The sequence below is a fragment of the Panthera pardus genome, unplaced genomic scaffold (genome assembly GCF_024362965.1).
Source record: "Panthera pardus isolate Hobbes unplaced genomic scaffold, ASM2436296v1 HiC_scaffold_19, whole genome shotgun sequence".
Classification (NCBI taxonomy): Eukaryota; Metazoa; Chordata; class Mammalia; order Carnivora; family Felidae; genus Panthera; species Panthera pardus.
This window is the reverse complement of record NW_026526754.1, coordinates 25,699,027-25,719,596: the sequence shown is the minus strand read 5'-3', so window position 1 is coordinate 25,719,596 and position 20,570 is coordinate 25,699,027. Positions and strand designations below refer to the sequence as shown.

The window sequence follows — 20,570 nt, the reverse complement described above, 5'->3', positions numbered from 1 at the left end:
TGTCTTCGGGCCCGGGCGCTTGGGCACTGGGGCTCCTGCTCAGGAGTCTGCAGCCGTCCAGACCAAGCGTTCTGAGAGGCTCCGGCCTGGAGTCGGGGGGTGGTTCAGCCGTGCTCCAGACCTGGCTTTCCCGTCTGAGAGCAGCTGAGCCAGGCGGCAGGGGTGTGGTCACACGTGTGTGTGCGTAATGGTGTGGGGCACGCAGGTATACATGAGTGTGCATGTTCGTTCATATGGTTGGGGGGGGCGGGGAACTGAAGCCCAGACCGTGTGTTTTTAGACTTCAGCAATGTCCATGCAAATCTCTTTCGGGAGGACCCAGGCACGCCTGTGTCTGGGGGTCTAGCCTGGGACCATCTTGACAAAATTTGCCCTGGGTGCTCAGGAGCCCCCCTCCCCACCCCCGCAAGGACTGGGATGCTGAGAACACACAGCCTCATAGCTCGGAAGGGTTGTTGCCTTTATTAAGGGTCCACTGTGTGTCTGTGTCTGGAACTGTCCACAGCTTCCTGCCCTCAGGTGAGCCCCGGTGCCTGCTCAGGAGAGGCCAGGCCTCGTGCCTGGGGAGCCGGACTCTCCCTGCCCTGATGCCACCATCTCCCCAGGGCATCACAGAAGGCCCAGGCCGAGGAGGACGGTAGTGAGGGAGGCCAGCAGGGCCCCTGGCTGCCGGTGGAGGCTGGGGGCCTCTGAGTAGCCGTACATCGTCCTACAGGAAGCCTGCAGCTGGGCCGCCGGGATGGGCTCCTCTTCAGGACTTTGTGTGTGATCGCTCACCTGGGGACAGACACTGCTTGGGCCGCCTGCCCGCCTTCCGGCAGAGAAGGGCGGGCGGGTGCACCGGCCTCTCCTTACCTGTTCCACTGCCTCAAACACCCTGAGCAGGTTGTTGGCCAGGGCGCCCCTGACCTCCGCCTCTGTCCACCGCCTCCTGAGTAGCTCAGCCACCAGGTCTGGGTACTTGGACACATCCTCAAGCCCCACGGGGAGCCTGAGGTGAGGGCAGAGAGAACCAGGCCCTGAGTCCCAGGGGTCAGGGCCTCGGGCCTGTCCACCTCCCCACGAACCCCTGTGGCCCCCACCTCAAGGCATCGGGGAGTCCAGTGCAGTGGCCTTCAGACCCAGATGTGCTGGGCCCGTCCGAGCTTCAGACCCTCATGACATGTTTGGGCGGGGGGGGGGGGGGGGGGGGGGGGACGTGGTGTGACCTTCCCAGGTCAGCCACAGGATGTAGGCCTTGCCCCTTACCTCGAAACACCATCAAAGTCCCCGCCAAAGCCCACGGCTCCAGCTCCTGCCACCTTCTTGATGTGGTCCAGGTGGTCTACCGAGGAAGGCAGCGGGTGTGGGTCCCGGGAGTGGCCCTCCCCCGCCCAGCTGCCGTGGCCACTCACACGCACCAACCTGCTACTTGGGACAGGGTGGCTTCCTGTCTGCAGGAAACGTAGTCGTTGTAGAAATTAACCATCACCAGGCTGCCCGTCTGGTTCTGCCCAGGAGAACAGTGGAGCTGTGGGCACGGGAGGAGGCGGGGCACCCCGGGACCACCGCGGGGAGGGGCAGGGAGGGAGGGCCGGCCCGCAGCCCCTCACCACCAGCCGGAGCACGTCGTCGGGCACGTTGCGCCGGTGCTGGCACAGGCTGTAGGCCGAGGAGTGGCTGAAGATGACGGGGGCCGTGGACAGGCGTAGGGCAGCCTTCATGGTGGCCACGGACACGTGGGCCAGGTCGATGATGACCCCCAGGCGGTTCATCTCCTTCACCACACTCTGCGCCGACACAGGGCTCGGGGGTCAGGAAGGCTGCACTGGCCACACTGTGTCTGCACATCCGGGGTTCACCGCAGGCCCCCCCACACACACCCCACGAGTCCCGGCATGGCGGGCGGGACATTTGGGAAAGGTCCCCTCGCTGGCCAGGCGCTCGTGGACTCTTCAATGGCCGGAAGATGCCCAGCCGCTCCAGCGGGTACCCACCCTGGGATGGCCCTGGGTCTCCAGTTTATAGGTGAGGAAACAGGTCCTGAGAGGTGAGAAACTGCGTCCTGGGTCACTTCTCTGAGGGTGACTGTGTTCCTTGCCTGACGCCCCCCCCCCCCCCCACCGCCTTACCTGGCCAAAGTGCGACAGGCCTTGGCTCTCAGCCTTGTCCTCTCCCGTGTCCACCAGCCAGTTGTCAGCCCTGGGAGAGCGGAGAGCAGGTGTGCCAGAGATGGAGTGGTGGTCGTGGCCCACCCGGATCCAGGGCGCTCGGAAGGGGAGGAAGGAGCCGGAGGAGAGCAGGGCTAGGGATCGGCCCTGCCCCGCGGCCCTCCCCCTCCCGTGCGGCCTGGGGGCCTCCCCGGGGTCACCTACCACGGCGTATTGCAGCTGTGGGTGAGGGTCAGGTACCGCATGCCCAGGCGGTAGAGTGTCCGCAGGACGCCCAGGCTGCTGTCTATGGAGTGGCCGCCCTCCACGCCGACAAGGCTGGCCACCCTCCCCTCCCGGAAGGCCTGCCGGACGCCTGTGAGGAGAGCTGGCTGAGGGCGTCGGGCACCTGGGGGTGCCCGGGGGGTTTCGACGTAAGGCACACCCGGGCGGCCCTAGCCACCCTGCCCGGGGCTGGGGCGGGCAGCGGCAGGGGCTCGGGAAGGCGGGCCGGACCGGGACCCACCTGCACTGTTGGTGACACACACAAAGGTCTCCGGATACATCTGACACATGCGCTGGATGACGTCGATCTGCTCTAGGGTCCTCTTCACGGCATCCTTGTTCTGGGTGTCGCAGGGCGTGTACGCAGACCAGAACTAGGGGCCGCGGGGGGAGGGCGGCTAGGACCGCTGGCCCCCGGCCCCACGCCACACACGCTTTCCTCCTGCCCCGGGAGCCCTGGGACGGCCTTGGTGGCCACCAGCGTCCCCCTCCAAAGACTTGTGGCCCCAAGGGCTCAGGAGGGACACCGCCCCGGGCACGCCTGCACCCTGGCCAGGACGCGGTGGGGAGGGAGATGGGTGGACGCCAGCGTGAGCGAGCGTGGGGCCGGGCTGAGCCATACCTGGCCCCCAACAAAACCAGCCCTCAGCTTGGGGATGTTGGTGTGTGTGTTGGCAAGGCTCGTCAGGTTGGCCCTCTCGATCTGAAGCCGGTTGTTGAACATGGTCAGCAGCCTCCAGGGCAGGTCATTGTGCCTGGGGGTGGGGGCGGGAGAAAGGGCCAGGAGTGAGTCAGGGTGGCCACTCAGGCCAGGGGCCTCCGAACTCCCTCACAGGCTGGGAATTAGAGCCGGCCACAGGGCTGGCGGATTGCTCGTGATCCGAGCACGCCTATGCGCAGGTGAGTTGCTCGACTGTGCCCCACACCCAGGCCGGGTGACTGTGAGCGGAGAGAGCCTCCGGGAGGTGTTCCCTCCAAGGGCCTTCGGCTGCCCAAGAGGCAAGGGCAGATGTTTGTCTCCAGAATCGTCCTGGGGAACGGGCAGGGTTCAGACCCCCTCCATGAATAGTGCTGGTTCACACCAGGCAGCTGGGCGGGGGACTCTTGAAATCCTCCCCTTGCAGGGAGGGGGCAGGGAAATGGGGGTGTGGCCTGTCTGGCACCCCCCGCCAAAACACACACCCCATCCTCTTGGGGCCCCGGGGCCTCGGTGACAGCTCTGCCCATCCTTCTATGCTTCTATGGAGGGAGAGAAGGAGGGGAGGGAAGGAGGAGGCGAATGGCAGGGGCCGGTCTGGGCTGCAAAGGCAAGAACCCACAGGGCTGGGCAGATTCAGCCCTGGACCCAGGAGCCAGGAGCAGCCTCGAGGGGGAGAGACCTCTGGGCTGCCAGCACCCCCTCAGTTCACACATGGAAGAAGCAGGGGCCGGGGAAATGCAAAGTCTCAGACCCGCGAGGTGGAATCTGCACTTGGATCAGCCAAGCCCGGAATACGGGACACCCGTGGGGAGCCCCTGCGGGATCCCTGATGCACCAGCGAGGGCCAGGGGCCTGGTGCCTCGCCCACCCTCCCCTCCCGCCCCACTCCCGCTCCCGGCCCCATCCCAGGGGCCACTGCTCTGTTTGAGGGGCCGCTTCTGCTTTTGAGACCCCTCCCCCAGCTCTGTCCTCAGCCCCCATCCAGTCCCCATCCCCAATCCTGGCTCCTGCCTCTCTGGCCTCAGTTTCTCCACCTGGAACATGGGGACGCTTTGCTACTTGGCCCAGAGACTAAACTGTCAGTGCCTGGACCTCCTCGGCCAGCCGTCCTGGGGTGAGCCTTTCCAAAGCAAGCCGGCTCCAGACTCCGGAAGCCCCCCAGCTCTCTCGAGGGCCACCGCCACAGCTGTGTTTTGACGTGGTCGGGTGTGGGCTGGTGGTCAGAACGCCTTTGCTGACCGAGCGGGGGCACGTGTGGGTGAGCCCAGAGTGTCCGCGCCTCTGAGCAGCACCGGGCAGGGTCCCTGGAGGGGCCGTTCCTCCCGGCCTAAGGACGCCCCACCCTCCAGCCGGCAGCCAGGAACCCACCGGGAGGGAGGGGCACTTTGCTCCAGCCTCCTCCCCTCCTGCCTTCGCGGGAGTGGGGAACAGAGGTCACATTTGCCCTGCGGCCAACAATGCCCTTCTGGAGCCCGGATCCACCCTCCTTATCTGTGTGGCCTGGGCAGCACCCCCAGTGGTCAGAGGACCCTGCTCCTGCTCCAAGGGGGGAGGTGACGGTTCCAAGCACTTGAATGACAGCCAGCTATTGTAGGAGCGACTGCTGGAGGCCCGCTACCCACTCTCCGTCTTTTTCTTGGTAACAGAACCGCCTGTTTTTAGCAGGAAACCTGGCCATTTGAAATAAAGCGACTTCGTGTCCCTTTACTGCTGGGTGTGGCCGTGTGACTAAGTTCTGCCCTTTGACAGCTCCCAAAAGCTCTCCTTGACTCGCTCACCCTTTGCCCTTTCTACGTCCCTTCCTCCTTCATGCTGGCTGGCATGCAGACGTAGAGGCCGGGGCTGCAGCGGCCACTTTGAAGCCTGAGGTGGGAATGATGGCCGCTGTGTCACACTGTGGAACAGCCAGGACTCCCTGGGGCTCTTTCTCTTGTTGAAACCACTTACCTGAGTCTCTTACCTGCAAATATAGCTAATATCACAGTGTCGGTTTGGGTCCTGTCACCTGCTCTTCACTGTCTGGCTCTTGGGACAACCCCGATTCCCAAATCCCAGCTCCCTGAGAATCCCGGGGTGTCTAGGCTCTTGGAGCCACCTTACCCCTCCTGCGGTCCTCCCAACCCAGCACCTGACCTTGCTCCCCGCTCTCTGTGTCCAGCTGCCCCCCCACTCCAGTGGGTCCACCGTCCCGGGCTCATACTGTTGACATCTTCTACCAGACAGCAGGGGCTCCATCCGGGATGGGAGCCCAGGGCAGCAGCCTCTCAGCAGACCTCTCTTTGCCTCACTCCCCTTGAGTGTGTATGCGGGGACCCCGGGGCCAGGAAGGAGGTATGGGGGAGGAACCAGGGGCAGATGGGCAAGGGCCGGCGGCCCCTCCCTTCTCTAGGGCTGCCACAGCTCCCTGGGCTTCCCGTATAAGGACACACCCCATTTTCTCTGCTTTTCTTGCAAGACTATTTTGTCCAACAAAGCCCAGAGGCGTCTGCCAAATAGTCACGACCGCAACATTTATCACGCACTTACTGGGTGCCAGACAGGCACAAACAGGTGCTCCCCTAACACTTCCAGCGCCCAAGGGTGTGTGTGTGTGTGTGTGTGTGCCACGCGGCTCTTCAGACTGAGTGCCCAGGGAACAGGGTCCTCGCTCCCTGCTGGTATGTTGGAAATGGGACAGGAAAGGAAGCGGGAGAGCGGCAGGGGTGTGTGCCCAGGTGGCGTTTCACACGGGGGCTGGGAGAGGTAGCCCAGAGCAAAGCCCGGGAGGAGCTGAGGGAGGCGGTGTGGACATGGGGACCAGCAGGGACAGCACGAGCCTGCCTGGAGCACCCGGGAGTGTGGGGATGGCTGGGGAAGGCAGTGAAGGGCCTTGGGGTCCATTGCAGGACTTAGACAATACTCTGAGCTCAGTGGGAGCCGTGACAGGTGGGGAGTTTGAGCCAGGGGACAGGAGCTGGTACTTCTGTCTCCCAGACTCCCTCTGGCTGCAGCCCTGAGACCAGACCTCCGCTGGTGGAAGGAAGGACAGCCAGAGGCTCACCGGATGACCCAGCAGAGGAGGAGATGGGGGCAAGGGAGGAGGGCAGACGCACCGGGCATTGGAGGAGACAGGCCCTGCCAGCTTGGCTGTGGATCAGAGACAAAACCACAAGGTGTCACCAGGGTCTTGGCTAGAAAGGGGTCTCCCTCTGTGGGGGTGGGTGGGTCAGTGGACACGCAAGTAAGGTCAAGCTGGGCACACAGCACAGAGGTGACCCGGGGACCCTGTGCCTGAGGAGGTCTCCCCAAGGCGGATGCAAGAGAGGGAGAGGAATGAGAAAGGTCTTGGAGGAGGGTTAAGGAGGGGCCTCCCAGGGAAAACTAAGGCCCAGGGAGGGAATATGGCTCCTTGGGCTACATGGCTAGTTTGAGGCGTGCCCTGGGCCAGGCCCCAACCTCCTCTATCCCCAGCACCCACTCTGAGCTGGGAGCTGGCACCCAGGGTGCAGGGGGTCAGCTTGTAGGGCACCCCAGGAGCTGCTGAGGGCCACAGGGGCCTTTTAACCGCTCCATTCCCTCCAGACCATCATCTGCTGAAGCTTTGGGGGGCCCTAAGAGACCCCACGAATAAGCTGAGGCCAGCAAAGGCAAAAGCCATGTTGTGGTTGAAGAAACTGAGCCCCAGCAGAGATTAGGCAATGTCAGTGTCAGGGTCACATGAGCTCCTAGCCCCTCCGGCCCCGGACCCCCAGTCCCGTCCCCAGTGGCCACTTACCCGTCAATGACAGGTGTGCCCCGCATGATTCTCTCAGCCTCATCCCGGAACTGGTCTCCAGTGCAGACGGCCACCAGGGCCCAGAGCCACCAGCTGGTCCGCATGACACAGCGTCCAGGGGCCTGCTTCGAGCACTGCTCTGGCACGTCTGGCCTCGCCTGGCCGGCTTGTGTGTGGGGTCCGGCCAAGGCTAGAAGGAGCTGGTCTGTGCGCCAGAAGAGAGAACAGAGGCCTTTGGTCCTGGTGATTACTGCCAGGAGATGTCCCATTTAAGATTCATTCCAGGTTCAATCAGTAACCAGCACTCCCTCGGGAGGGGGGTGGAGGATGGGAGGTCCTGGACCCTGTGGGCCGGGCGTTGCTGTCTGGGCCAGGCACAGGCATAGTAGGAGGCTGCTGACCCCAGGGGAGCAGAGCCAGGGTGAAAGGGCAGGCCTGGGAGGGGCGACCCTGGGTAAGGTCTCAGCCTGCATTAGTGGTACTGTCATATTCCCTCTGCAAACTCAGGACCTGGCGGCCTAAGATCTGTAAACAAGAACTGAAACATCATTCAGATTTGCCTCTTGTAATGTTTGCCTGTAAAAACAGTCTTACATCATCATGGAAGACGGAATGCAGCCCCCCAGGATGCTCCCATCATACCACCCACTGCTGGGGGTCGGGCCCTGGCTGCCCTGCCACCGTCTGGCCGTCCAGCCACCCACACTCTGGCTGCAGGCTTCTGGCCGAGCAGGCTGGACTCAGCGGGTCAGAAATCTGGAGGGTCAGCGTTTCCTTAGCACGGAGGTGGCTCTCCAGGCTTTCTGGGCACTCAAGGCTCCTGATGTCTTTGCTGGAACCCATGGATCCTGGTCCCAGGGCTGGGCCAGCGTCCAGGGTTCCAGTGGGCACCCGGGCTGGGAGACAGCCAGGCCAGGAAGGCTGCTGAGAGGTGTGGGTGAGGCAGGGAGGCTCAGGAGGGCAGGTGGGCAAGCCTGGGGGTGGGGGCCCTTGGACCCCATCCCCTCAGCAGGCTCCCTGATGCCTCTGCACCTGGACGGTGCTGGAGCCTCATGCAGACTTGCTCTGCGAAGCCCCCCCCCCGCCAAGGATGAATCCTTCCACCAGCCTGAGGAGGGAGGTCACTTCCCAGCCCCGGCTCTGCCCATTAGCTGGGTGTCCGTGCCTGGGCCCAGCCTGTGTCTCCTGTTGAAAGGGCAGCACGAAAGGCTGCGGGGCGCACGGTGCTGAGGGTAGCAGCCCTGGTCTGCTCCAGCTCCTCCGCACCCCTTGAGAAGAGGAGTAGGGACCCAGGGACATCCTCTGTGCCACTGGCCCCAGACCCCATGCAAGACTTTCTCCATCAGGATCCCCATCCCACCAGGGTGACCCTCACCCACCCCCCACTCCAGCCACAGGCTCTAAGCAGACCGCGGGCGCTGGGGAGAGGCGCTGGGGAGGGTGACGAAGCCCGGGGCCAGCTGGAACCAGGAGTCTCCGCGGAGGTGGCTGGCACACACCTGCTTGCCGTTGGCCGTCTTCTGCACAGCCACTTGTGTCCACTCACCTCCAACCTCCCAACCTGTCTCCTCGGGGCCTGGATGCTTCCGTGGGCAGGGCTCTGGTCTGCTTACACCCGGTGGGCCGCCCTCTCCACGGGGTCCCTTTTCCCAGGATCTCTCCCGGAACCTGTTCCCTGCTTTTATTATTTTGCCTGCCCCCGATTTTTCTATTTATGTTTAACTTTTTTTTTTCTTATCCGTTTTGTTTCGGAGTTGGGTCCTCAGAACGTGTAACTGTATTTGATTTCTCAGCCTCGTCTGAACACGCTGTCTTTACACGTGATCGTTCAAGCCAGAATAATGATGGTGGTGGTGCTGGGCCCACTGTTTCTTGTCCCATCTCGAAGCTCCTCCTCTGTTTCTTGCTTTTGCCAAAATTTTCAGGGTATTTCAATTCCCTGTCTCCGGGAGTCTCACTACTTTGCTAGCGGTGATATGTGTAACAGTTGTATTTAAATCAGTATTTCTCCTTCAACAGAGAAGTCCTTCCCAGGAGGTTACAGCCAGCCCTGGGCTGAGCCCTTGATTTAAATGTAACTATGTAACTACACCTTGCCCTGGATCCAGTTTCCTGTGTACTGTATTTGCTCCTGTCTTGAGATATTTGTTCTAACTTATCTCTGGCTTGTCTACAGTACTTTCTTGGGCCATGTCCCAGGAACACTTGCATCCCAGTGAATTCACACAGGGGCTTCTCACGGCCACTTTCCAGCACGGCAGCCACGGCAGGTCAGATTCCTTTGTACACACACAGTCTCGCGGCTGTGAGTTCTTCTCTAACCCTTCATCCGTTGCCACACAGCTCCATGTGCCTGTCCTTCGAAACCTGCCTGACCCTGGATTTTGACCTTCTCTCCATCTTCAAGTTCAGGATTCGTTGACGTTATTTATTATTATTATTATTATTATTATTATTATTATTATTAAATTCTCCGGTCAACCCTTTGTAATACTTTATTAGTTTAAAAGCCCAACAGAAAGGGTCTCAACATACCCTCATCCCACCCCGCGGTGGGAGGTATGCCCCATCACCCCTGAAAGGTGGGCTACGTGGCTGTTCCTCTTTTCCCAGCTTTGCTCGTCACACCTTGACTTCCTCTTTCCCCTCACAAGTTTGGTTCTCTCCCGTTGGTCCCTGGTTCTCCCAGGTACCCAGGTAGCACAGGGCTGGTTGAGTGTGAGGAGAGCCAGGCATTAGCTTCACATGCAAATTTCAAAGTGGGGGGGGGAGCACAAAAACTTGAGCCATCGAGGTCAATAGTATTTTCATGCAATATTTCTAAAAATAAAAATTTGTGCAAAAAAAAAAAATCCATGCTGGAAAAAATATAAACTTTTAAGTGCAGGCAGGGCCCGTATTCTGACTTTTCCGTTTGCCCCAACTCCAACACAGTCCCACCTGCCTCTAGTCTCAGGGAACATTCACATTCTATTGGCTCAGGACAGAGGACAGCTTTCCAGGAGCTGAGCTGTGGGTGTGACTGCACTTAGTTGCTGCCCAGAGGAGAGGACTCAAGGCCACCGGGATGCACCAGGTGGGAGGACCCGCGCAGCCTTGTCCTAAGAGTTCACAGCGTCACACTGAGCACGAGTGGCACTGAGCCTGAGGGCAAACCTTCTGGGGGCCCGGGTTCGGGTGTGCATCGTTCCTTTGACTCACACGCTGTGGGGGACAAGGCAGCAAGCCTTGTGCGAGCTGCTCAGAGCCCTCAGCCTCAGTATCTCTGTGAAACAGAAGTCATCCCAGTCCTGTTGGAAGCGCTAACGTGTAGAGCTCCCGGCGCGCCCGGCGGATCAAGGCGTTCTCAGCTCCCAATTCAGCTTGCTTGTTCCATATGGTTTTATTGTTCACCTGGAGTTTCTGGTTGCTTTTATTTTTTATTTTTTTCATTCCACTGGGCGCTGTTAATCATATTCTCTATCTTCTAAGCTCTGTGCCTCATACCTACAGCCCCTAGCTTTGGATTGATGGCTTCCACTTAATTTCTACACTACGAGTCTGCCTTCTTTTGGGTTTATGTTCTTACTTTATTAGAGCTGGTCCTCAAATCATTCCTTAGTAGTGGGTGTGTGGGAAGTCCAGATTAGAGGCCCCAGGGGTTTGCACGTGGTCAGCAGTTTTGCTGGACATGTACCACTGAGCTGTAAACCATTTTCCCTTGGAGCTTGAGGGTGTCCGCACCGTGTTGTTGATGGGGCATCCAGTGTTGGTCTGAGCCCCGGGTCTTTCTGGGGAGAGGACATGTTGCTTTCTCTCCACAATCTTCGTGAGTCACGTCTTCGTCCTGGGGTTCTGCAATTTTTCCATGGTGTGCCTTAATTTGAGGCTCTATTTTTCATTCAACTAGCTCAACCCTCAGGTTTACTGATTGGAAGTCTCTTTCTGCCTTTATCACAGGGCACCATTTCTTCACTCCCACTTACTCTCTCTCCTCTCTCCTGGCCCTGCTCTCCCCCAGATGCCGGACCTCCTGTGTTCATGCCTTGTGTCTCATTTTAGGTTTTCTTGTGCTTTTACTCTGTGTGCTAAGAGATGTCCTCAATTTTGACTTTCAGCACTTGCAATGTTTTCTTTCAGGGATCATAGATTTAATCTCCCAAGAGTGGTCTGTGGTTGATGTTTTCCCCTTGGCACTCTGCTTTTGTTACGGAAATATTGTCTGATATCGGGGGTTCTGTTTTCATCCGTTTACCAGATGATCGTTTGTTTCTTCTGAACTCGTTTTTTCCCGTACTTTATCCGGACCTCGTGTTGCGTTTGCACACTTCCCTTAACCACTGGCCATCTTCGTCACTGCACATTGAAGAAGGCAGTGACAGCAAAGCTGGGTGTGCTGTGTGTACCCAGACAACCTCCTGGCTTCAGATTTGGCATGAAATGAGCACGAGGGAGGGTCACATCACACAGGGGACCCCTTAACGCCACAACTCGACTCGGGCACTTGTAATGCAGCTCCGATTTCCAGACAGACAAAAATGTTAAGGGAGGCCCTCCTGGTGTTCTGGTGTTTTCCACCTGGCTGTAGGATCCGTGCATCCACGTCAACAGCTCCCTTATCACGTCCACCCCTGCAGCGTCAGAGCCGAGTTCCCTTCTGGTTTCTCCTGGGTGGGCTGTCCCCCTCCCACCCCTGCAGCCCCCTCCACAAATATTCCCGACGGGTCTCCCTTCTCTGCTTCATAGATGGCCTCTTCCAGCCTGTTTTCAATCCTGGAAATGTGTTGAAATCTGAGGGCTGATGGATGCTTTCCATTCTCTGATGTCGCAAGTTTCGTTCTCAACCCAAATGCGCCAGAACAGGGACGTGCGTCTCAGCCTCCCACTGTGGCCTGGAGGACGCAGGCGTGGTACCACAAAGCCTCCTCAGTGTTTGCTTTTCATTCCAGTCGCCTCCACTTGGCCTGGTTGCTGCACATGGCACCCATCTTTTTGTAACTTTTATTTATTTTATTTTTACGTGTATTTTGTTTTTGAGAGAGAGAGAGAGTGAGTGAGAACGAGTGGGGAGGGGCAGAGAAAGAGGGGGACAGAGGATCTGAAGCGGGGCTCAAACTCATGAACTGCGAGACCATGAATCAGGGCTCCAGCCAGAGTCGGAAGCCCGACCGACTGAGCCAGGCAGGCACCTGCAGCCGTCTTTCTCATCGCCATGTTGTAGTGGTTCAGACAGAGCCAGGGGCTGGCCTGGCCCAGGCCATTCGTTTTTAAGGTTCACTGTGAGGAGGGAGGTCAGGGCTTTGTGAACAGCACACACTTCAGAAACAGACAGTCCTGGGTTCGAACCCCTGGCCGTGGCAGACTGCATTTTCCAGAGACGGCTGCACCATTGCCTCGTGGCCCACAGGCTCTCCTCACTGTGTGACGCTGGCCCGTCTGTGGAGAGGTGACTGGCTTGACCTACCAGCTGCTAGAAGGTGGGAGGTGTGACTTCTGTGCTCCTCCCTGGCTCTGTCTCCTGGGACAGTCCTCCGGAAACCTGGCCTGGCTGCTCTTGTCAACAGGGCCAGCACGGTGTCAGCCGATGGCCAGGCACCAGCCTTCCGGTCATCCGAGCAGCACCTCCCGGCTGGTGTCTGGCCCCCCTGACCTGATGAAGCCCCAGCCCGCAGGAAACGGTGGTGCGGACATGAGCCCTGTGCACTCGCTGCCAAGTTTTGGGATAATTTGTTACGCGGCAGCGGAGAGCTGACACGCTGGCCATTTCCCCGTGACCAGTGACTTTGGTTTTCTTGTCTGTGGAATGAGGGCGCACGGTCCCAACCTCACGGGCCCTTGTGAAGCAGCCTGCCTTCCTTTTTCCCCTTCACGACGGCCATGTTATCTGTGCCCCAGGACTGCTTCCCCGTAATAGAGAGAAGCCTCTTGTGCCCATTCACATCTTGGTCTCACCCAGACGACGTGGGGCTGGTGTGGCTGGTCCTCAACCAGTGGGGTGGAAGCCAAGGACAGGGCTCTTGCCAGCTGGTCCCCGGGGAGGCCGCCCTGACACCCCCTCTCAGATGCTCCTCTCCTCCTGGCCACGGAAAGGGCCACGGGGCCACTTCCCAAAGAAGCAGACTCCTCCCAATCCTTGCCTCAAGCCCCGCCTCAGTAGTTTGCTTTGAATCGTTCCATTTCTTATTTAAGTAAAGGGCAAAGTGTTATTAGTTGGGAAGTCAGCACCACTTGCCATAAACAGAAAGAACGCAGTGATACCCAAAACAACTGACACATTCAACGCAATGCCTATCAAAATAACACCAGCACTCTTCCCAGAGCTGGAACAGACAATCCTAAAATTTGTATGGAACCAGAAAAGACCCCGAATAGCCAAAGCGACCTTGAAAAAGAAAACCAAAGCAGGAGGCATCACAATCCTGGACTTCAAGGTGTATTACAAAGCTGTAATCAGCAAGACAGTACGGTACTGGCACAAGCACAGACACTCAGATCAACGGAGCAGAATAGAGAACCCAGGAATGGACCCACCAACGTATGGCCAACTAATCTTGACAAAGCAGGAAAGAACACCCATGGAATAAAGACAGTCTCTTCAGCAAACGGTGCTGGGAAAACTGGACGGCGACAGGCAGAAGAATGAACCTGGACCACTTTCTTACACCAGACACAAAAATAAACTCAAAATGGATGAAAGACCTAAACATAAGACAGGAAGCCATCAAAATCCTCGAGGAGAAAACAGGCAAAAACCTCTCTGACCTCAGCCGCAGCAACTTCTTACTCAACACTTCTCTGGAGGCAAGGGAAACAAAAGCAAAAACGAACTGCTGGGACCTCATCAAAATAAAAAGCTTCTGCACAGCAAAGGAAACAATCAGCAAAACTGAAAGGCAACTGACGGAATGGGAGAAGATATTTGCAAATGACACATCAGATAAAGGTTTAGTATCCAAAATCTATACAGAACTTATCAAACTCAACACTCAAAAAACAATACTCCAGTGAAACAATAATCCAGTGAAGAAATGGGCAAAAGACATGAATACACACTTCTCCAAGGAAGACATCCAGATGGCCAACCGACACATGAAAAAATGCTCCACATCACTCATCATCAGGGAAATGCAAATCAAAACCACAATGAGCTACCACCTCACACCTGTCAGAATGGCTCACATTAGCAACTCAGGCAACAACAGATGTTGGCGAGGATGTGGAGAAAGAGGAACTCTTTTGCATTGTTGGTGGGAATGCAAGCTGGTGCAGCCGCTCTGGAAAACAGTATGGAGGTTCCTCAAAAAACTAAAAATAGAACGACCCTAGGACCCAGCCATCGCACTACTAGGAATCTATCCAAGGGATACAGGTATGCTGTTTCGAAGGGGCACGTGCACCCCAATGTTTATAATAGCAGGACTATCGACAATAGCCAAAGTATGGAAAGAGCCCAAATGTCCAACGATGGATGAATGTATAAAGAAGATGTGGTACAGATATAAATGGAGTATTACTTGGCAATCGAAAAGAATGAAATCTTCCCATTTGCAACTACGTGGATGGAACTGGAGGGTATTATGCCAAGTGAAATTAGTCAGTCAGAGAAAGAGAGATATCCTAGGACTTCACTCATACAAGAACTTTAAGACACAGAACAGATGAACATAAGGGAAGGGAAACGAAAATAAAATAAAAACAGGGAGGGGAACAAAACAGAAGAGACTCATAAATATGGAGAACAAACAGAGGGTTACTGGAGGGGGTGTGGGAGGGGGGATGGGCTAAATGGGGAAGGGGCACTAAAGAATCTACTCTTGAAATCACTGTTGCACTAGATGCTAACTTGGATGTAAATTAATTAATTCATTAAATTTAAAAAAGAAGAAAAAGAAAAGAAAAGAAAGAATGCAGTGAAAATAAACACGTGGCAAGGGAACAGTGCTGTTGAGTCCCAGCCTGAGCCGCAGGGCGGTCACACTGGTGGTGCTACAGCCTTCCCGTCACCGTCAGGGCCCAGCGGGTTGGCAGAACCTCCTTGCAAGCCGCCTGCCCAGACACCCAGGGGGCCGCGAGCACTAGAGGCATCAGGTCCCCTCAGAAGCACCGGGGAATGAATTATCAGCTGAAGCTCACCAAAGACTCTTCCAGCAAAACAGCATCATGATGTGGGGCCCAAGAGACCCCCCACCAAAGTTTCTCTCGCACTCACGCCTCCAACCTTCCAAGGGAGGTAGCTCGCAGCAGCACGGAGGTCCCAAGACCCGTGACCCACCATCCCGCATGGACACACAGGCCGTGGCGCGTGAACAAGCAGAGGAACGCACGCACCGACACGCGGAACGCAGCCTGCCACGCACCCGCCGTGTGCGCGTGCATTCACACCCACACGCGCACACGGGCAAAACAGACCGACACATCCCACGTACACACGCACAGCTAGAGACACACACCCCTCACGCGCATGCGAACACCGTGTCCGATCGCCCACACGCAGCGCTCGTAGCAAACTCACGCAGACCCCATCCACATCGAGACATCACTGCGTCCGCACAAATGGACTCGTGACCCACACACTCGCGCACGAACCGCAGGGGCGAGAATGCTTGGACTCAGCCTACGGCCGCAGCTGCGGACCTGTGTACGTACTCACGTGGTCTGCAGACATTTGGCCACCCGGGCGGGTGCACGTACGGACACACACGCAAGCACTGGACAGAAGCCCACTCACACCCAGACGTCGGCAAATGTCCGTGATGATGCACCCGCATGCTCAGCGCAGGCCGGTCTTTGAGTCGGTGTCCCCACCTGGCCCCCACGCTCGCCTCAGTGCACGCGGCACTGCCCTCAGCCCGTGGCCACCCTTGGAGCCCGGTATGCAGCGGCCCCCAATCAGCTCGGAGGGAGGGCAGAGCAGGTGACACGTCCCCGGGAGAGCTTGGGGTACAAGGGCAGCTCCAGCCATGGTCCCAGGCTGCCCTGGATCGGGGTGTCCTCAAGCCCCTCAGCCTCCCAGGCCCAGCTACGAGGCCACCACACTGACCTCTGTGCCCCCCAAAGCCTCACTCCCCAGTCTCCTCACAGACGACACCTGTGTCTGCCCGCCCTTGGGAGTTGTCTTCGGGCTGGTGGCTCTGCCACGGCCCTCCTGGTCCTGTCTTGTCCCCTACTCCCCCGGGGAGACCACAAGACCCTGCGGGTGCCCCCGCTGTTCTGGGCCTCGCGACCCACCGTCCACACAGAATTGGGTCCCTCCCTCAGGGGCTTCCCCCAAGACGCTCCTACGAGGTCCTGGCCCCTTAGCCTCAGCTGGGAAGGGGGCTCTGGCCTTGTCTCACCACCTCTCGCAACACAAAAGAGACGTTCTTGTTCATCTGCTGGCACCGGGTCCCCTGCTCCTCTTCCCCTCCTCTTCCCCAGGAACCCCGGCCCCCGGCCCGTTGGGCCCTTCCCGTCCCCCACTCCCAGTGTGCTCCTGTCTCAGGTGTGGCTGAACTTGTCTGTCTCTCCCCAGGTCGGGCTCAGAGGCCTCACTGGGCATACCGCAGGCACCCACTAGGGAATGCACCCCAGCCAGGTGGCTCTCCGGCGGTGGAAGGAGACAAGTCTGCCGGACCCCTTAGAACCCTGGCCCCAGCCCAGTTCCCAGGCTCCTGGGACTCACCGTGGACAGGACGGCGCGTCTGTCTCTGCTGCTTGCTTGCCGCTTCCAGCTCATGAGGGCTGGGGGTTGTTTCTGTTTTACTTCAGCTCGTCCCTCCCTCCCTGGAGCTCTCCACCCAGCTTCCCTCTCACATAAAAAGCCACCTCTTTACAAACAAATTCCCCCGGGGGCCTCCGCAATGCACCGCTCCACGAGAGCAGGACCCAGGGGCTTAATGTCTTACACATGTCAGCTGGTTGTAGTTTCTACATGAGGCCTCGGTCAGGCGTGCGCGTTTGGCCACCCACCCCCACCCCCGGGCCCAGGCAGGCAGCACTGCACTGAGTGACGGGGAAGCAGGGACCCCCAGACAGTGATGTGGGGGGTGCCGTCAGGCAGGGCATCGACGTCAGGTGGGAGGACCGTCGGGAGGGTGCTGGGGGCTGGAGGCTCGGAAGGCACCCAGAACCCTCCCACCGAGCTCACCCCGACCGGGGATTCCCACCCCGATACTTGGTCCCTGCCCCCTAGCCTCTGCCCAGTGTCCTCATTCCCCGGGGTCGAGGGGGACCTTCTGTGCCCAGTACAGGAACAGGGTTGGCCCTCGCCTGCCCGGAGGCTGGGGGCCCTGGTATCCGCGCGTGTCGCAGGGGGAGGGTGCTCTCCCTCACATTCCCAGCTATCAGAGGATCAAAAACAATCATGAATCAGAATGTCCTCTGGCAGAGCTTGGGGACTTTCGAAATCGGGAAGATCTGTGTAGGGCCTGGGCTAGCCGGGGGTTGCCTTCACCGAGTGGATTCAGGACTCTGAGGCTGGGCTGGGGGACACACGCTGCAGGACTCCCTCTGGCGGGCAGCAAGTTGCCCCGACCCCGCAGGGCAGGGGCCACGCAGCTGGGCCCACGCTGGGTCCCAGTGGCCCGAGGCAGGGACGCAGTAGCGGGCACGGGCCCCTGCTCCCTTGCTCTGGCCCGCCCTCTGCCCTGGCTGCGGGACCCTCCTGTGCCACAGTCACCTGTCTCTGAACGGGAGCAGCCCCTTAGGCACCGTGTGGAGGGTTCATACCAGACTTAGAGAAACGCGTCTCAGTGATGAGGCCTGAGGTCCGGGCGGGGGGGGGGGGGGGGGATCTGGACCGAAGAGGGGGCTCTGACAGAGATAGGGATCCAAGCTGAGGGCAGAGCTGGGAGGGCCCGCCGGTAAGCGGTGCCGGAGCGGGGGGGGGGGGGGGGGGGGGGGCGGAGCACGGCTCTCCTCCGGGGAAGGTGGAGGAGGGCTTGCGTGTCCTCTGGGCCTCCCGGAGGCTCCAGCCCACCCGGTTTTGTTCACCCTCTCTGCCGTGTCCTCAGCTTCTGGAAGGAGACTATAGGAGGACAGTTAATGAGGACAGAGGAGTGGGGTCGGCAGATCACAAACGCTGTTCAAGCCTGTAAATACCAGCTGTCCCCGGGTGGGCTCTGAGCTCTGAGCCGCCTGTGGCCACGCCACCAGGTGCCGGACGGAGTTCCCCATGAAGGACGTTCAGGTGTCTTCAGGTGGCTGCTGGGCTTGGCGCGTTTGAGGGTAGGAGACACCTGTGGGTAACTTTCAAGGCTGCGCGCCGTGCCGGGTCCAGGGTTGCTGGGTCCTCGATTCTGAGGCCAGCCCAGTACGGGACCGCCACGGTTCTGGAGGCCCTAGCTGAGGGCGCCTCCCGCAGGGGTGAAGCTGCCTCAGCAGCTGTCCTGAGAGGCGGAGGGTCATGGGCGCGGCCCCACATCCATAGCCCCTTGTTCCAGCACAGTAACAGGGCAGCCCTGGTCATCCCCTGGATAGCTCCTCCTCCCAGCATGGTCACTGAGCCCGGCCGTAGCCGGCGGCCTGCTGGCCTCGGCCCCTGGACGATAAAGTGGGGAAAACCGTGCCCGGCATGGGGACACTGTAGATTTGAGGAAGACGCGTGTGAAATGCTCAGGCACTCTTGAGCGCTACGTGTGGGGACCTCTGGGTCCCGTTTGTGAAATGGGCCGAAAGCCCTAAGGTTGACCCGAGGCTGGCGGACACTCTGGGTCCTGGCCAGGGGCTCAGGCTCAGTCCCCCTCACACCCTCACCCCTCAGGCACAAGCCCCAGGTGTCCCTGACCACCCCACTGCCACCTTCCGCTGCTGTCCTCTGTCGGCCGGGTGGGCTCCTGCAGGTGTGGCCCAGGAGGTGACCGGGTGGGGTCAGCACCCTGCAGACCCCGGGGGCCCAGGACTGCCGCTCAGGGGCTGGTAACCCCCTTTCCCAGCTCTGGAAACTGGGCCACGGTGGACACGTGCCCAGAACACAGGGTTCCAGAGCAGTGCAGCCTTGAGTTACCACTCAGGACAGCATGAGAGGAGAAGGGGGCCCGGACCGCCCCTGCCTGCCCTGTCCCCCGGGTGCCCGGGAGCCCCTGGTTACACGGAGGCCACTCTCTGTGGCTTCCGGAACCATCCCTGTGCCCCTGTTCCTGGCGGGTGCCACACTTGGATGTGTCATGTGGACCCATCAGGACCTTCGGTGAGTCTGCCCTTCTACAGACAGGAGGCCGAGGCTCTGTGCTCCCAGGGGCATGTCTGGGAGACACCCGCATGTCAGGGGCACCAAACGTTCCCTCCTGCCCATGACACCAAAGCACCGGCTACCTCCTTGGGGCGGGACGCAGGTCAGGGACAATTCTGAATCCCAGGGGAGGCTCCACGCGTTACGTTAGCCTCCGCCCCCTGAAAACAGCTCTACCGTATGTGAATGTTGCCGCTTCCAAGCCCCCCGGGCACCAGGCAGTTTCGCCCCGCCCACTGGCCTGGCTCACACCCACCTGTCCCCACACACGGCCCTGAGCCCCGGACCCTGGCTCCTACTGTGCCCGTCCCTCTCTCCCTAGGATGTTCAGGGAGGCCCCTGAGGTCCTCTCCCCTTCACACGCAGGGAGTTCAACTTTGTCCCCTCCCAGGATTTGTGACAGAGATGTCCAAGGAAAGAGGAGACTGAGTGAGAAAAGGAAAAGTGATAGACTCCTTATTAAATAAGTAATCTTTAAACCATGATTTCACATGATGTAGAACTGACTGAGACAGTAATTCCAAGGGGACACGAAGGGACTGGAAGGCATGCTGTCCTTAGGGGTCGCTGCTGACTGTGTTAGGTCTTCAGGAGGGAGGCGGCAGGGGCCAAGGTGGGAGGAGCAGGCCCCAGTGACCAGCCAGGCAGGGTCCCTGGCGGGGGGCTCAGAGCCCACCCATCATCCCAGGTCCTCAGCTTCAAGCCAGGTGACCATGGGCTGCTCTGCTCCAGAATATGTCCTTGCTTCCAAAGGGAAGACAAAAGAATCAGACTACATTAGATGCAAAGAATATGTCCTGAGCATATTTTGACTCTATTTTGTGAGTTACTGTTGCAGGAAGGTCTGGTTCTGCCTCATGAGGGCAGAACATTGTGAGGGCCGCTTTGCTTTTCATTCACGCCTTCATTAATTCAACAAGCCCTTTCCGCCTGGTGGAGACACAGCAGTGGGCAGGGCAGGGACCCTGCTCTCCGCCAGGCAGAATCCCAGGACAGGAAGACTTCCTGGAGGAAGGAGCCAGTCGATTGAAGCCTGAAGGGAAGGTAGCAAGGTCGGAACATTTGCCGCACAGAGGAGATGTAGGAAGGCGTAGGCTGGAGGGGCCTCAGGAGCCCAGCCAGCCTCAGTGGGTCTGGACCTCGTCCTGAGAACAATACAGAGGGGCTCTTGACTCAAAGACACGTCAGGCAAGCCTGTTTGCGGTCTCCAAATGACGGGGCTGACCACAGCTCTCCTACCTTCTAGAATCCCGTTTCCAAGGTCACTCGTCTCCTGGCTGTGTCCTGCTGAGACTGGGCTCCAGGAGCAGGGACGAAGCTCTGGACAGAAATCCCCCAGGCAGCGGCACCCCACTGACCCCCAGCCTGCTCACCGAGGCCTAGGGGACGCAGGTGTGTCCCCACCAGGGGCTCTCCTGGCCCGGGCCAGCCCCTCCTCAGGACCTCACAGCTGGGCCAGGCTCCAACTCCAGCCACCTGCCTGCCTTCCCAGGCCTCTCCCCAGGATGCAGAAAA

General features: G+C 59.1%; 1 protein-coding gene across 5 annotated transcripts; it reads right to left on the bottom strand.

The window, feature by feature from the left end:
- Positions 1-439: 439 nt before the first annotated feature.
- On the bottom strand, positions 440-20,437 carry DPEP1 (dipeptidase 1). Of its 5 annotated transcripts, none has more exons than XM_019412916.2 (11): positions 20,295-20,437; positions 6,869-7,073; positions 3,037-3,169; positions 2,656-2,788; positions 2,355-2,538; positions 2,112-2,181; positions 1,593-1,769; positions 1,405-1,489; positions 1,249-1,324; positions 856-991; positions 440-777 (listed from the first exon to the last, which is right to left on the bottom strand). In XM_019412916.2, the coding sequence occupies exons 2-11, from the start codon at positions 6,970-6,972 to the stop codon at positions 610-612; spliced, it is 1,266 nt and encodes a 421-aa protein (XP_019268461.1). In that variant the 5' UTR covers positions 6,973-7,073; positions 20,295-20,437; the 3' UTR covers positions 440-609. The 5 variants fall into 5 exon arrangements, with proteins under 5 accessions (XP_019268461.1, XP_019268460.1, XP_019268459.1 ...); XM_019412915.2 differs by lacking the exon at positions 20,295-20,437 and adding an exon at positions 16,509-16,669; XM_019412914.2 differs by lacking the exon at positions 20,295-20,437 and having other exon boundaries at positions 2,355-2,505; positions 6,869-7,132.
- Between the last annotated feature and the right edge of the window lie 133 nt (positions 20,438-20,570).